General features: G+C 39.7%; 1 protein-coding gene across 6 annotated transcripts in view; it reads left to right on the top strand.

Annotated features, from left to right (window-relative positions):
- Positions 1-15,702, top strand: part of RERE (arginine-glutamic acid dipeptide repeats) — a 397,572-nt gene that overhangs the window by 249,485 nt on the left and 132,385 nt on the right. Inside the window, exon 1 of one of the 6 annotated variants that reach the window (XM_045858992.1) lies at positions 11,408-11,594. The exons of the other annotated variants lie outside the window; for them this stretch is intronic. Within the exon in view, the coding sequence (XP_045714948.1) occupies positions 11,569-11,594 (26 nt within the window). The 5' untranslated portion in view covers positions 11,408-11,568. Of the gene's footprint in view, positions 1-11,407; positions 11,595-15,702 lie in introns of those variants that run through there. 6 annotated transcript variants of the gene reach the window in all.

The raw sequence follows: 15,702 nt of genomic DNA, 5'->3' as shown, positions 1-15,702 counted from the left end.
CCCACTCCATGAGAACTTTTGCTTTTCTCCCTGTGTGTTGGTGTACACATATCTTGGAATGTGCTAGTAAGATTAGAAAATAAAAAGACCCCAAAAGCCTATATAGTAAACCTCTTTGGAAGGAGTTGTAATTTATGTCTTTGGTGTCTTCCTGTTATAAAAAGAAAAAAAAAGAAACATGGGAAAATTTGGGTTTAGAGAGGGCAAGACAAAAACATGTTTAGTTGGTCTGTGTTTTGAACTCATTATGAATCTGCGGGTTACTACATTCTGTCACACCTTCCATGGTGCCGTACTGAAGATACTAGGACTTCATGGAAAGTTCTTTGGCTCGTTCATTTGTTTTGTTCATTCAGCAAAACCCCAGCAACACTCAGTGAAATATCTCTAGTAGGACTGTTGGTATGAGATCTAGTTCTTGGTAAGATCTATGTAATAGGTAGAATTATTTGTTTTTTATTAAGGACAGAAAAGAGAATGTTAGCAGATGACCAAGTAGTCTGTACTTGGGACACCGAAGACATAATCTATAAATATAAGGATTTAGAAAGAAAGGAAAGATGCTTGGCTCAAGACAGTGAGTTGAAGAACTGTATTAAATAAAATAGGAAGATGGGTCATTGCTTAGTGAAAACCTTTTCCTACATGCTGAGAAATTACATGTAAAACTGAGAATGTTGTTGTTAAGACAGTCAACCTAGGGTCAATAAAAGGCAGCATATTCCTTTGCTGTGGTTGTAAGAGGCTGCATGAAGATATATATATATATATATATATATATATATATATATATATATATATATATATATATATATTAGTGTCTTTGTGAGAGTACTAGACAGCAGCTATAATGATAATAGTGTAACGGTCACCTATTTTGGCTTTAGAAAATAGTGAGTTTGAGCTTTTATTTTCTTTTTCAAAGTTTGCCCTGTTCCAATGACAAAGAGACTGGCCAATGGCAGTATTTCAAAGTCATCTTATATTTTGACATGTTTATTCTGTATGTGCATGTATTGACTGCCTGCCATGTCTTCCTGTTGCCCAGGTGAACCGTTGAACGCTTTAACTTGGGTTTTTGTCTAAATGCAAAGGAGTCTGTTATCTCAGTGATGTCATGTTTAACTCTTTGATAAATAGTTGTCATTGCACAAGCTAGATGGTATTAGTGAATTGACCAAATTGCTTTTGTATTTTAAATGTTTGGTTCTTAGGTTTTTCACAACCAACTAAGTTATGTTTTGCTAGTTTTGGTTATGCAACTATTTTTGCTGAATGCTTATTGAAAGTGGCATATCACTTAACCTGTGTAAGCTAGAGACTCACAATTTCCTGTCTCATTTTCACTGTATATTGTTGGCAGTCATCCAGAGTGATACTTCCTATTTGTTTTAAAATGTGAGTTAGGTATTCGGTAGGAAGGTATTCTTTGTCTCTTGCTTGAAAAAGCAACACAGAGACGTGCCTCTGCAGTGTGTTTCTAGGCCCTGCTTTCTGAGTCACTTCTGTGAGTGCCCTGCCCTTCCTAGCCACCATTTATCTGTTTCTGTGCTAGTGTTATCCATGTCCAGCTTGTGCTTGGTGTATTGTGAGTACTGTAGGGGTGGTGGAAGAATTGCAGTGAACAAGTATTTGAATGTCTACTTAGAAGTAAAGTTTGTGACAGACCTTAAACTTCTCACAAATTGAGTGTAAAAATTACATCAGTAGAGCTGGTGTGGCCCATGGCCCACTGCTTGGGCTCAATTAGTTTTTCACCCAGAAAGACTTTATACCAGTGAGCTTGGGGTTGGGTGTACAGTTCCTGCAGTTTCTCAAATGATCAAAATAGTGTATATGATTTAACAGATTGTGGGAAAACTGTGTTTTCTTCACCTGGCTATGCACAGCCCAATCTTTAGAATGCTCAGGGTGCATATCCTTGCAGAACTGACTCGTTAGTCTGTTTCTGTCTTTGGGTCAAGTTTGTGAGGAATAGGGCTGTGTGATGTGCTGGTTTCTGGGTAGTTCCTCCCCTGATTTGAATGAGTGAGACAGGTATGCAGTCATAGCTCCGTGGTGCCGTGTGCTGACTCGGTGCCCTGGGTCATTTGGAGAGGAAATGTCAGACTGTGGGAATAATCCTGGGAGGTAATGTAAGACCACTGCTAGGTAAGAGAACGGTGATTCTGTGACCGCAGACTTCGGCAACTGGTCCCTCCTCTTAAATAAATAAGGCAGGAACTTGGCTCTAAATGAGCAGCTGAAATTGAAGCTTAAGTAGTATTATCATTTCTCATGGCAAATTTTCTGATAGTATTTCAATGTTGATTTATTATGTTATTCTCCTTAATTTACTTAGTATATTAGCAAGCACTGGAAGTTTGTAATTTTTTTTTTTCATGTTTATTGATTGTGTAAGTCTTTCTCAAACCCCAGTGTCTGGCTACATTTTTATTTTTTTCCTAACCTGGTTTTTATAATGGTGTTTCTGGTCAGGGACCTGGTTGTCCAGATCTTTCGGTTCTGATGATATTAGTTTTTGGAACACATATATGACTAGGGGAACAGACTTGTCATTGCCTTTAAAATTTGGGAGATCCGTAATCTCTTATCTTTAATTATGCAATCTGAACACTCTGAAAAAGACCAAAAGATTCTGACACTCATTTGATTGTCACACCTGACTTGAATAGATATGACGTCATTCTGAATTTTGTGCACTTTGTGAGAGTTTGCACAACTTGTGCAACAAAAGTACTGATGTGATAGTCTAGTGATCATTCCTCAGACACTGTGGGAGTATTACATATTATATTCACTATTTTCACTATAGTTCCTTTCTGAATCCAAAATGTTCTGAATTCTGAAAATCCTCTGACGCTAAGGATGTTAGCTCAGGGATTGTAACACTGTATTTTTGCTAACCATGATGTTTAAGGAACGAAACTTAATTGAGCAAAAAAAACCGGGGGGGACAGATGTTACTGGCTTTAAGTAGGATACAAGCTCCAAGGGGCTGACAAGTGAGAGAGGCTTGAATCTAATGCTAGCCTAAACTTCAAACCCTTAGGTAATTGGGCTTTGCTTTTGGAGTTTGTTTTGACATTTCTGCACTCGTGGTGTTGTTCACTTTTGTTATATGTACAAGATTTGTCCCAAATTTACTTCTGTAGTCAGCAGACTCTGACTCAGGCCAATGAATTAGGAGGAGAGGAAGGAAGTAATGGTGAACGGAGTTCCAGAAAGAACAAAAGATAGTGGCCACTTGAGAGGAGATACCTTTACCTTTAAATGATGAATCATGAACTTTCCCAAGGACCAGTCCATTTGTTTCCCCTTGCTTATAAGAGTTCTTTAGGTCCCCCAAGTGCCTTTAGGGATAGTGAAGAAAACATATAATTTAAAATGTAGCATTTTGTATTCCTAGTTACTGATACATTGTCTCTTTTTCCCCCTTCCCTATACTCTTTTTTATAAAAGCATTAGTGGTCTTGGTCTGCAGCAGGTAACATACATTTGTTTTCTTAGTTCTTTGTATTTTCAGCAAGAGGCCTCTCTTAGCCGTCAGGTGGAAAACAGTCTGTTCTCCTGTCTCACCCAGAAGGGAATGGACTTGATCAGCTGTGGTCACCTGCGATCAGCTGTGGTCACCTGCGATCAGCTGTGCCCGCTCCACTTTTCCTCTTCCAGGGAAGAGCTTCTTTTTTTTTTAAGTAATAATGAGGCTTAAGGATTATTATCGTTGTATTTAGTAGCAATCACAAACTGAGGCATTTTCAAGGTTTTAGGTTTAATCTCTCCCTAACAATGGCAGTAATGTTACTAGCAATAGTTACAGTTAGCACCGTGTGCCCGGCACTGCTGTGAGTGTTGTACCTGCATACCTCATTTCACTCTGCTTTGTTTGGAAGCGGTGTCAGTCTCACAGGATAGTTGCAACTACAGTAGAAGACCCTTTCTTAACTGAACCATTTGAAAGTATGTTGTCACGATGAGGCTATATCCCACTCTAATACTTGGTGTATTTCCTGTGAACAAGGGCATTTTCTTACATAACCACAGTACAGCCTTCAAAATCAGGATAGTAACAATGAAATATACCATCGATTTCTCAGACCCCGCTCAAATTTTATGAGTTTTTCTAACAAAGACCTTTATAACAAAAGGGTACAGTTCACCATATGGATTTGGTTGTGATATGTTTGGTCTCCTTCAGTCTAAACCATTTTCTCAGTCTTTTCTTCACTTCATGATCCTGGTACTTTTAAAGATTATAGGCTAATTATTTTGTAGACTGTCCTTCAGTTTGCATTTATTAATAATAAGGAAATGTCCCTCAGTTTCCTTAGTATTAGATTTAGATCATCTGCCTTTGACAGGAACACACAGAGGTCATACATTCTTTTTCCGCATCTTGTCAGGTGGCACACAATTCTAGTTTGTCCCTTTGCTGCTCACGTTCACTCTGGTTGATCAAGGTGTTGTCCACCAGGCTTTGCAGCTATAACGTTTCTTTTTCCTTTTGTAACTAATGACCGTTTTGTGGGTGTTTGCTTTGAGACTATATAGATATCCTCTTCCTCATCAAACTTTCAACGTACTCATTTGTTTATATCAGGATGAATTCATGGCTTTCTGGGGTTTTTAAAAGTTTTATTTATTTTTAGAGAGAGAGAGGAAGGGAGGGAGAGAGAAACATCAATGTGTGGTTGCCTCTCATGCGTGTACCCCCCGACTGGGGGCCTGGCCCCAACCCAAGCATGTGCCCTGACTGGGAATCAAACAGCGACCCTTTAGTTTGCAGGCCAGCACTCAGTGCACTGACCCACACCAGCCAGGGCTGGCTTTCTGTTTTAAGAAGATGTTTACAATCTGTTACTAATCATTTGGAGGTCAGTTTGTCACAGATTTTGGAGAATGATACTTAGAAACCAAGATCTGGTGGTAGTTACATGTTCATTGTTTTGTGTCACTGTTCTCAGGCCTTTGAGTAAACAAAGCTAGGGTGTGTGTGTGTGTACACATTTACATCTATATTTCTGTATCTTTGTGTATCCATGACTTCATAGCAAATTTTCCAATTCTAATCTAATATCACAGGGTTCCTACTAGTTTTGCCCTTTTTCTTCTTTTGTAATCCTTATCTTTAACACTGAGAAACCTTATTTCATTATCTTTGATATCTTTACTTCATTTCTCTAGCATCAACTTTGCTCTCTCCCACACATGCGTGGGTTATGACATCTTGAGTTTTATCTTTAGTAGATTTAGCATTTGATATTTCTTAGTATGAGCTCAAGGAATCAAATTTGTGACATCATTTGTTCAAGGTACATCAGATAATGTCTGCTACTGCCATACAGTGAATGCTTACTCTGTGTTAGATCCTGTAATTCCAGTAACAGCTCAGTGGGGGTGGTACTATCTTTATTTTGTAAGTGAGGAAATTGATACTATATTAAATAATGGCCTAAGGTATATAGTCAGTAAACAGGAAGCCTCAAGCCTGTTTGACTCCAAAGCTTGTGCTCTTAACTTCTGTGATTTCATTATAGATAGCTTCATATACAACTTAATTTTCTTCTAGCCATGTTAGGGGATATTTTAGTTTTTTTTTATAAAGGAAAAAATGTGCTCACTAGAGAATTATTTGACAAATATATAAGTTGAAGCAACAAACTGAAATAATGTATAATTCTGTACCCCTTATTTGTGTTTTTCCTTGAATATGCATCTCTGTGTATAGGTATATGTGTATGTACTAAGATTGTAATTAAAATATTATCCATATAAAATATCCATACAATCAGGCATGCTTTGTATTAAGTTACTCTTTTATTAGCGTAGTGCCATGTCATTAAAACATTTTACAAAGATATTTATAATGAACACCTTGTATACCATCATAGGGATGTCCCATAACATATCTTTTCTCATATTTTGAACATTTATGGGTTTTTCAATATTTGGTTATTCTATATAATGGTGTGACCATTTTTTTTTCAGTATAACTCTTTGTACTTCAGCGGAAAAGCGACAGTCTAGAGCTCCTTTATTTCAATTAATTTGGACATGAGACATCTCAAGTTTGATTTCTGTTTTGGTGGAGTCACCTTTTCTACGTATCACAGCTGGAAGGAAAAATGCATCCCTCCTCCCTGCAAAGGCAGTTTTCATACATTGTTCAGGACACCCTTTTGCTTTCATTAGACCAGAAAAGAAATACATATAACTAGACTCACGCTTTACAGGTTAATTCTGCCAGTGTTCCAGAGGACAGGGGAAGATGGTGTAGGTTAGCCAAGTCATTTTGTGAGGCTAGTAACCCTTCATACCACAGCCAGACACAACAGGACAGTCTATAGGTAAATCTTACTTACGGACATGCATATAAAATGCATGTAAAATGTCTAAATACAATATTAGAAAATTGAATTTGGTAATACCTTAAAATATACTTGTCCAAGTTGTATAATACAAGAATGATTTAATAATTTATCTGTTAACGTATTTTACCACTTCAATGTATTGAAGAAGAGAAAATATGCAGTCATTTTGCTGTAGAAAAAGTGCTTGGTAAAATTCAACACCCTTTCAAAGCAGGGGAACTATTAGCAAATGAACTGTAGAGTGAGACTTCCTTATTCTGACAGACTACTTACCAACAGCATACAACAAGCACCATTATTTAAAGGTAGAGTGTTAGAAGTATTCTCTTTAAAGTCAGAAATAGTGTAAGGATTGCCATGTTTGTTAAGACATGAAAAAGGAAATATGTAAGAATTGGGAATGAAGAAATGAACCTTTGTGAATACAGGGTAATAATTTTATTGCAGAAAATCTGAGAAAACGTGAGCACATTGTTAAAACCAGTAAGATGAATTAGTGTGCCTTGCTGGACGTAAGTTCAATATATATAAAACTCTTCCATTTCCACAAGAGGGACAATCAGAAAATAAAATTTAAACAAACTGTTTCTGAAAGCTTCCTTTATTGATGTGAAGTTAGTACTAATTAGAAGTCAACTAGAATATCTTTTTTTGTGTGTGGTTTTGTTTATTTTTTAATGGAATATCTTTTTTGAAGGGTTTTCTTCTAAAGATTCCTTAATTTTCATTGCTGTTTTTGCTTTACAATTTTTTGCTAGTAAATATTTTAGACATTTTAATATTTCTGATAATTAGAAAACTTTAAAATATAAAACCTAGGAAACTTCCATGTTACAACTCTGACTTTACTTTTGACAAACATAAATATTCTGTTCACAAAATATTAAGTATTATGAGTGAACAAATAGGTTTTTCAGTTTCATGTAATAAACCTTTTTAATTTCAGGAAGAATCTATTAGTACACTATATTCATTTTACCTGCTCACCTCCCCTTTATTTAGAAGTGTTAGAGCTGCATCTGTTATTTGCTAGGGATTAACTGGAGGAGAGAAGGCGGTCTAGGATCCAGAGGTGATAGGGATGTACCTGGGATCACCAGACTTCTATGAAGACCTAGTGATAGGCCACAGAAGGAAGCACTAGGGCAGCTGGTGTGCAAGTAGAGTGTGCGTATCCCTGCAGGCAGCCAGGTGACAAGTCAGGAAAGTGCCGGCAGGAATGAGGTGCAGGCAGTAAGCAGGTATCTAATGTTCAAGACAATCAGGGGAGGAGAAACGGCCCTGGTCTTGGAGGCCCTTGAGGTGCTGAGTGTCATTCCAAGGTGTCCTTGGTGTAAGACAAGGCTCGGCCAGTGGAAACAGAGCCCATTTTTAGCACTGGAATTCATGGTTGAAAGTGGCACATTGCCTTACTTAAACACCAAACCACTAGGTTTCAGGGCTCCTTGATTTCCCTGACGAGAAGGACTGCAGCCATATTCTGAAGTTGGACTGAACTTGGAGTTGGACGTGAAGCGGATGCAGTTTGGGAATTAGAGTACCATGGAAGCCTGTAACCAGGCAGCCAGGTCATTCACTTGCCACCAGCATGTCTACTCTCCAGACACGTGGGAACTGATGATTGAAGGCCAGTACAGGTATTGTTTGTTTGTTTGACACCTTTTCAGCATTTGAGTGTACAATTTTTTGTACACAGCTTAAAGGAGAATTATGAGGTTAGTACACAGAACTCCCATATATTGTTGCCCCCAGTTCACCAATTAACATTCTGTAATACTTGCTATTTTATTTCTGTTGATTTTCTCTTATGTATTAGTTATCTTTTTAACTCTATTGCAGATTTGCTTTATTACCACTCTTTCTGCCATATTATTTTCCATATTTGCCACCTCTTTCCTTACTCTGTAGTGTTTTCCTTTCTTGAACCATTTGGAAATGAATACTGGACATCAGGCTTTTTTCCTCCTAAATATTTCAATATATGGTTACCTCAGTCAGGAAAGGTAACGTTGACATCATACCTTACAGCCTAATATAGTCCATATTCAAATTTTGACAGTTTTTTGAATAATGGCTTTCATAATAATTTTCTGATATGATCACATGTTGGCGTTTAGTTGAGTCTCTTTATATCCTTAGCCTTTCTTTGTTTCCATAATGTGTTTTTTAGCCTCTTTGTTTTTTTTTATGGCGTTGGCAGTTTTGTCACGTGTTCTTCAGTTTGGGCTTGTTCCATGCTTCCTTGTGGCTAGATTCACGTTATGTAATTTTTGCCAAGAAATACGTTGTAAGTCATATTGTGCCTCTCTCAGTGCGTCAGATACATCTTTTGAGGTTCAAAATGAGAGAGTTGGGTGATTCAAATAGAGATGATTTTGATACTTTCCTTGCCCGCAAAGAACTTAAAACAGGGGTGTCAAACTCATTTTCACCGGGGGTCACATCAGCCTCATGGTTGCCTTCAAAGGGCCGTACGTAATGTTAGGACTGTATACATGTAACTGCTCCTTAACACTTAAGTGGGAACTCGGCGCTGCCGCCAGGTAGAAATGTGGTGCCAGGCCAGATAAAACAAGGTGGAGGGCCGGCTTTGGCCTGCAGGCCTTGTGTTTGCCACCTGTGGCCTAAAGTCTGTGAAGAGAGGGGAGGCACCTCAGAAAAAGCTACATTGAGTTAAGGGACAGCAACACAAGCACAGCACTCTCTCTGTGGATCCAGCTTCCAGGCTGATCTCATAAGGAGGTGTCTCCAGAGAGGAGTTGGTTGGAATCACGATCGAGCCGGGGAGTTCTTGGAAGGCATGTGAAGGAGAAGGGAGTGAGCCCTGGGCCGAGCTGCCGCTGAGGGGCGATGGATGGATGGGCAGGCGGTCTGTCGGAGTGCTGAGTGAGAGCCGCGAGGCGACGGCGTCAGGGAGGACAATGGAGATGATGTTGAGATGGGCTGGGCTCGCCACCAGGACCCAGTGTGACCCAGAAGAGGCCATAGGACATTGGTGACTTGCCCTTAGAATTGTTCAGGGCCTTGTGGGACCAAGATGATAGCACATGGTTTTTTGTTTGTTTGTTTTTATTTTAGAGGTGGAGGTGGAAAGAGAGGGACATCTGTTTGTTGTTCCATTTACATATGCATTCATTGGTTGCTTTTCTTGTATGTGCCCTGACCAGAGATCGAACCCAGAGCCCTGGCATAGTGGGATGACATTCTAACCAGATGAGAGCTACCTAGCCAGAGCCTAGCCATGTTTTTTGACCCGCTATTATAGTAAGGATGTTTTGCTGAGCTCCATGGAACAGTGCCCATGGTTTTTCAGAGTAATGATGAATTTATAAAATTATTGTCTTTTGTTGATATCTCCAAGGAAACATTTTCCGTATGAAGAGGTGTGGTAGTTTTTTGGTTTTTTTGTTTTTTGTTTGTTTTTTTTTAATTTTATTTTAATAGTTTTTTTTTTTTTTTCAGTACATGGTTGATGGTCATATTTATGCTATTTAGCTGGTAATTGCTCTTGTTTTTGGAAAGTTTTTTTCCCCAGACTGTTTCTAGATACTGCTGGGGCATGTTATCTTATATATGAGTAGGGAAAATGGTCTTTCAACCTGTAGATACTTGCTTCACATGCTTATTTAAGCGCACCTGGCATTTCTTGTGTTGTGCGCATTACATTTTCAGCATGGTGAGAGTTTGGATTTAATCACAGGGTCAGAGCCTGGCTGATTTGGTACATGAGCACCAGCCCTGGGTGGGCCGTGGGTCAGGGTCTTCACTGCCTTTAAGAATCCTGAAGACACAGAGAACTCTGTTAAAGCCATTTCTGATTTCTTCACACTCTTGCATTTGGAGGAAACAGAGTTGGCTGTGTGGTTTCCTACCCTATCTTGCCCTCTGAGGGAGTTTCACGGTCTTTTTTTTTATTATAACCAAGTCATGATGTACAGAATTATCTCTTAGTTGGAAACACGTCCAGAACTAAGATGCCCTTATGGCTGACAGCCCAGTTTGCCCCCCCCCTTTTTTTTTTGAGGAGGTTTGGGGAGAGGGCATGGGTGTGTTTTTAAGGATTTTAACAGAAAATGTCTTGACTGGTACTGTGGGCAACAGGAATACTTTATAGTGCTCAGTATGATTAGGGTGTTGTGGCCTTGGTTACAAGGCTTTTGCAATCCTTTCTGATTAATTTTGAATTAATTTAGCTCCACGGGCAATGTTCTAAGCAGTTGCCTTGAGTCCTGAGTCAGGAGACCCCGGCACCTTCAGGTGCCAGGTACTAGTGACTGGGTGTTCTTTGACCCCTTGATTTGGACCTTCCTGTCTTTCTTATGTCAGAAGTACGTTTTTTAAGCTAGACATACCTGACTGGGTAGAATCACTGTAGGAAATGTGGTGTTTTTTTTTTTATTATTATTTGGGGACATTTTAGAACTTCTTATCTAAAAGGGATGAAGCTCTTTACATAGAGTGTTTAGATACTGTGCTCTCAACATCTACCCATCTGCACTGCGTTTGTAGCTGCGACCAGTCAGCACTCCATAGCTTTGCTAGGGTTGTTCCTGCGCCCTTTTCCTAAATGTTTAAAGTTTAAAAAAAAAAAAATGGGGTTGTTCCCATTAAGTAGCACTGCTTTTTTTTTAAACGTGCAGCACTGTTTCTGTTCTTTAATCTCGGGTATAGTCATTCATATGTGTCTTTTGATTCTGTTCCTTCTTGAAGATCATGCTCTTTAAAACCACAATTACCATTATTTTTTAAAGACTAAACTTGCTGTTTTGACAGAGCAAGGCATTTATCTGAAGCCTCTCAGTGGCTCTGCTTGCAGAGTACCCGGGTGTTGGCTGTCTCGGATCCCCTTTCTAAGGCCCCACTTCCCTGCACACTAGCTTGGTATGCGGGGAGAAGCTGCAGAGTCTGTTGGCTGGGCTTTATTTACGGAAACAGCAGGGTTGAGATTGATTGCGTTGAGAGACAGTGTATGGATGAGGGAGGGTCACAGCACATGCTCAGTCCTGTCAGTGTGAGGGGGAAGTTTCTGCGTTCTGCGTGAAGGCTTAGGTCATAGCACAAGCTCAGTGAAAGCGCTATGAGGTCTCTCAGACTGCATGTGCCTCCATTTTGAGTTGTTAGTGTAGAAAAGGGCAGAGTTTTAGCAGTAAGTAGAGGTTCAGGGAGACAGCTAGACTCACCAGAGCCTCTGTTAGTCATGGATGATCCATTCAGCCCCTGCAGGTAGGCTAATCTTCGTCTGGCCTCACCGAGACACTGATGGTTTTTGCTGCTCTTTCTCACTTTTGAAGATGTTTATGAATCATTTCATCATCCATAGTGCATGTTCCTGAGAGCCTTTAATTCAGCCCTGGCTGGCCTTGTAGGTGGTGTTGTGAGGCGTGAAATCAGAGCTAAGGATGGCGTCTACCCGGAGATGCATTAAAGCAAATGGGGAACATTGTGGGTCCCTGTGTCCCTGTCCTCTTCCCCTTTTCCTTATCTCTTCCTCTCTGGGTATGGCTTTAACCTGAGCCTTGCTGTGTGCCCTGTGCCAAGCTTGTTTGCCTTCAAGCACCTGCAGAGCAAACCAGCAGGCTGCTGGGTTAGGGAATGCCTGGGCCCCAGAGCAGCTCTGTTTGGATGTTTTAGGAAGGGTGGTAGGTGGGCAGCTATTGGTTGCTTTGAAGGTGGGTGGAACTTGTTTTGATTGAGAGCCTGTTTGCCAGAGCAAATTATAATTCCTGTGATCTTTTCCTGAAGTCTGAAAATGAAGCAGTGCACACATTTTGACGTATGCAGGGGACAGTTGCAGATTGTGGTTGCAACAGTATCACCTAGAAATGGAATTTTTTTTGTAAAGAAATGAAAGGTTATATCACACCACTTTTTACTGTCCCTTGCTTCAAAAGGAGCAATCCTTTCTTCCTTTTGGAACTTACAGAAAATTTCTTGGCAGTTAAAGAAATTGTACGCAGTGACGTATGTTAGAAGTTGAGGTTCCAGATATTTTGTTCATTTTGCTTTAGCAGAGGATAGCACTTGCATATGTGCATTTTGCTGTGTGACTTGCCGGTTCTGTCAGAGCGGAGTTAAAAAGAGGAGTTGATGCCTACTGAGGTGGAGGCACTGACCAGGCCAGGTTTTGTGCCCGCTGCCTGATGGGGCTGGGCGCTAGTTTCTTCTGGGGGGGGGGGTTCCGCTGTCTGTGTGTTCCTCTTTGCAGACGAGGCTCAGAAAGATGGCTGTGTCACCGTGGTCAGCTTAGGGAGCCAATCCTAGTAAGTCAAAGACTTACCCTAGTAAATATTAAGTGAAGTGTTTAAATTATATTAGTTGTTCCTCTTTTTCTCCTCTTCTTTCTTTTGATGAAGGTTGGGAAAAAATTTGAAGTGACACTTAAGTTTTGTGTATTTATGGAGATGAAGGGAAACCTACTATAGGTACATGTGCGACTAAAAACTGATAGTATGGCAGAGGGAGAAATTCTCTGTGTAATGAAAAAGATGACAAGATGGGGCCCCTGGTTTTTGGACAGTTTTTGGAAAGCCAGTAATTCTAGACAATGAAAATACTGCTGAATTGTAATCTGGCTCCTAGCAAGTTCAGTTTTGAGATTGCGATTTAAGGACATGAATTATAGAGGGATCATTTAGGCTTAGCACATTTATTACTGGTTTTTAATCTCATTTTTCCATTCATGTGCGAGTCATCTTCCCATTATGATTGTATTTATTTGAACATTGCATTTGAAAGTTTGGGGCTGGTACTCATTTTCCCCAAACCATGAATGGTGTTTCTGGAATTTGTCTTATTCTGTTTAGAAGCACATTTATTCTTCTAAGTCTAAAATTGTCCTTTCTTTAGAGAAACTGGGTGTTGTAGCACTTGCTGACCTTACAGGACTAAAGTTTCAGATTTATTTTAGAAAACCCATTATTTGAGTTAGGAGAATACTTGTTAGGGAAACAGGTGTGAAACTACCTTTCTGTTTTAGGATCTTTAATAATTCTTAAACTTTTTGGGTTTTTACATTTAGCAAAAAAAAAAAAGGTGTGAATAGCAAGCTGTACTTGTAGCTGAATCAACTCTGGTCAGGTTCCTCCCTCTTGTGTGAGGTGTGGCCTCATGTAAATGTGTATTTGTAGAGCTCACATGCAGCTGCCCGCTTAGATGTGAGCACTTGTAGTTATTGTGGTGATCTGTGGGAAGCCTTTGTTGTTAGGAGTCGAATGTCTGTATTTCAGATCGAATAAAGTAAGTCCCTAGAGCTGTTTCTTGGGCGGTATGCATTTGTTGTAAATGTTGCTGTCTTGGAAAAATATTTTGGGAATTTTACACGTGCTTGTCTGGTGGTGGTAGAGGAGAAAGAAAAGCACATGGAAGGTTGTACTCTTGGTTGGTGAGGTTGTCTAGGGTCTCTGTTGCTTGGACCCTGAAAACATGCTAGTTAGTTTCATTTGAGCTCATTGCTCCCCTCCCGTTGTACGTCAGAGTATGAGGAAGTGGTGGTGAATATAGAGAGTATGTTTCCAGGAGAACAAAAGCAAAAGTTAACCAAAATATTATCCAGATCTTGCTTCTCTTATTCTATTAGAATCTTGAATCAGCAGCTGAGGTTGGGTTGCATTTAAAATGTTCTTGTGTCAACATAAATTCTGCAGAGTCTCTGAATCTGCTCATAGCATAGGTAGGTCTGTTTCTGACCACTTCCCGACTCCGGTGTGTTAGCTCTGCATCCGAAGACTTACACACCTAAGACCTGTTATTCACTGTGTCTCTGATTCTACAGTTGTTTGTTGTTCCTGATCCTTTTTCCTTTTGAATTCACTTTTCCTTTTCCAGTTTTACTTTTTGGTCATTACTGAACTGCATTGTCTTTCTACCAGAGAGGCATTCACTCTAAAGCTATAAAACAAATGTCAGAATGAGACAGGAAAGAGAAAATGCAGACTAAAGGGAGATTTGAAATTATGTGTATGGCCACAAATCTCCTCCCAACTGGTAATCATCTGTATTAACTGGTTTCTGATGGGGGTGGGGAATGAAGGTCCTTGAATGTGTTTTTAAAGCAAATCTGAAAGAAAGCTAGTCTAAGTCTTATGATGTATACTCTGATATACACTTTGGGTCTAAGCTAAAATAGTTTATTCTAATTCAACTGGGATTATTAGACATTATTTTTGTAGTATAAAATTATTTGAACTTATACATTTGTTTGTGACTATTTGATTGATTGTCTTCCCTATTAGATTCTAAGCTTCTGGGGCATGGACCATGTCTGTTCGCGCTTCAGTTCCTAGTAGAGTGCCTGACAAATGGGCCTCCACCCTAAATGGGTTGCGTATATGAGTGGCATCTATAGTAAGAGAAAAGACTAGATTTGGAATTAGATGGTATGGTTCACATTGCACCTAGTAAGTGACATTGGACCAGCTGTGACATTGGATAAGTTCCTTCCCTCCTCTGAACCCCGGTTTTGTCATGGGTCATATAGAGATAAATAATACTTCTCACAGATGTTATTAGAATTGGATAAAAACAGTATGGAAGTGTTTGGCGTATAGTTGCTCAGTGTATTACTGTTATTAATTCAAAGGCCAACTCAACAATCTCTTGTAGGTATGATTCTCTCAACAACACCTGTGTTTTTTGGGCAACCTATTTAACAAAAACAGTGTTAAGAATTATGTTAGGAATTATGGTAAATTAAATTAGTGACCAGTATGTTTAGCCACCATTTTTACTGATCTCCTTTTTTCTCTCTTTTTTTAAAATTTTATTTTAATCATTGTTCAAGTACAGTTTTCTCCCTTTTACTCCCACTCCAGCCCGCCCTCCCAGCCCTCCCCACTTCCCTCCCATTACCACCCTCCCCTAGCTTTTGACCATGTGTCCTTTAAATTTGTTCCTGAAAACCCTTCCCATTCTCCCCTGAAATTCCCTCTTCTCTCCCCTCTGGTCACTGTCAGTCTGTCCCCTATTTCAGTGTCTTTGGTTATATTTTGCTTGTTTCTTTGTTTTGTTGTTTAGGTTCCTGTTAAAGGTGAGATCATATGGTATTTGTCTTTCACTGCCTGGCTTGTTTTGCTTAGCATAATGCTTTCCAGCTCCATCCATGCTGTTGCAAAGAGTAGGAGCTCCTTCTTTCTTTCTGCTGCATAGAATTCCATTGTGTAAATGTACCATAGTTTTTTGATCCAGTCATTTACTGATGGGCATCTAGGTTGCTTCCAGCACCTAGCTATTGTAAATTGTGCTGCTATGAACATCGGGGTTCAAAGGTTCTTTAGTGTTGGTGTTTTAGTGTTCTTAGGACAGAGTCCCAGCAGTGGAATTGCTGGGTCAAAAG

Source organism: Phyllostomus hastatus, unplaced genomic scaffold (genome assembly GCF_019186645.2).
Source record: "Phyllostomus hastatus isolate PE091 unplaced genomic scaffold, TTU_PhHast_1.1 phas_scaffold_182, whole genome shotgun sequence".
NCBI classification, from domain to species: domain Eukaryota; kingdom Metazoa; phylum Chordata; class Mammalia; order Chiroptera; family Phyllostomidae; genus Phyllostomus; species Phyllostomus hastatus.
Note: the sequence above shows the minus strand (reverse complement) of the source record. Positions and strands in the feature narration are given on the sequence as shown.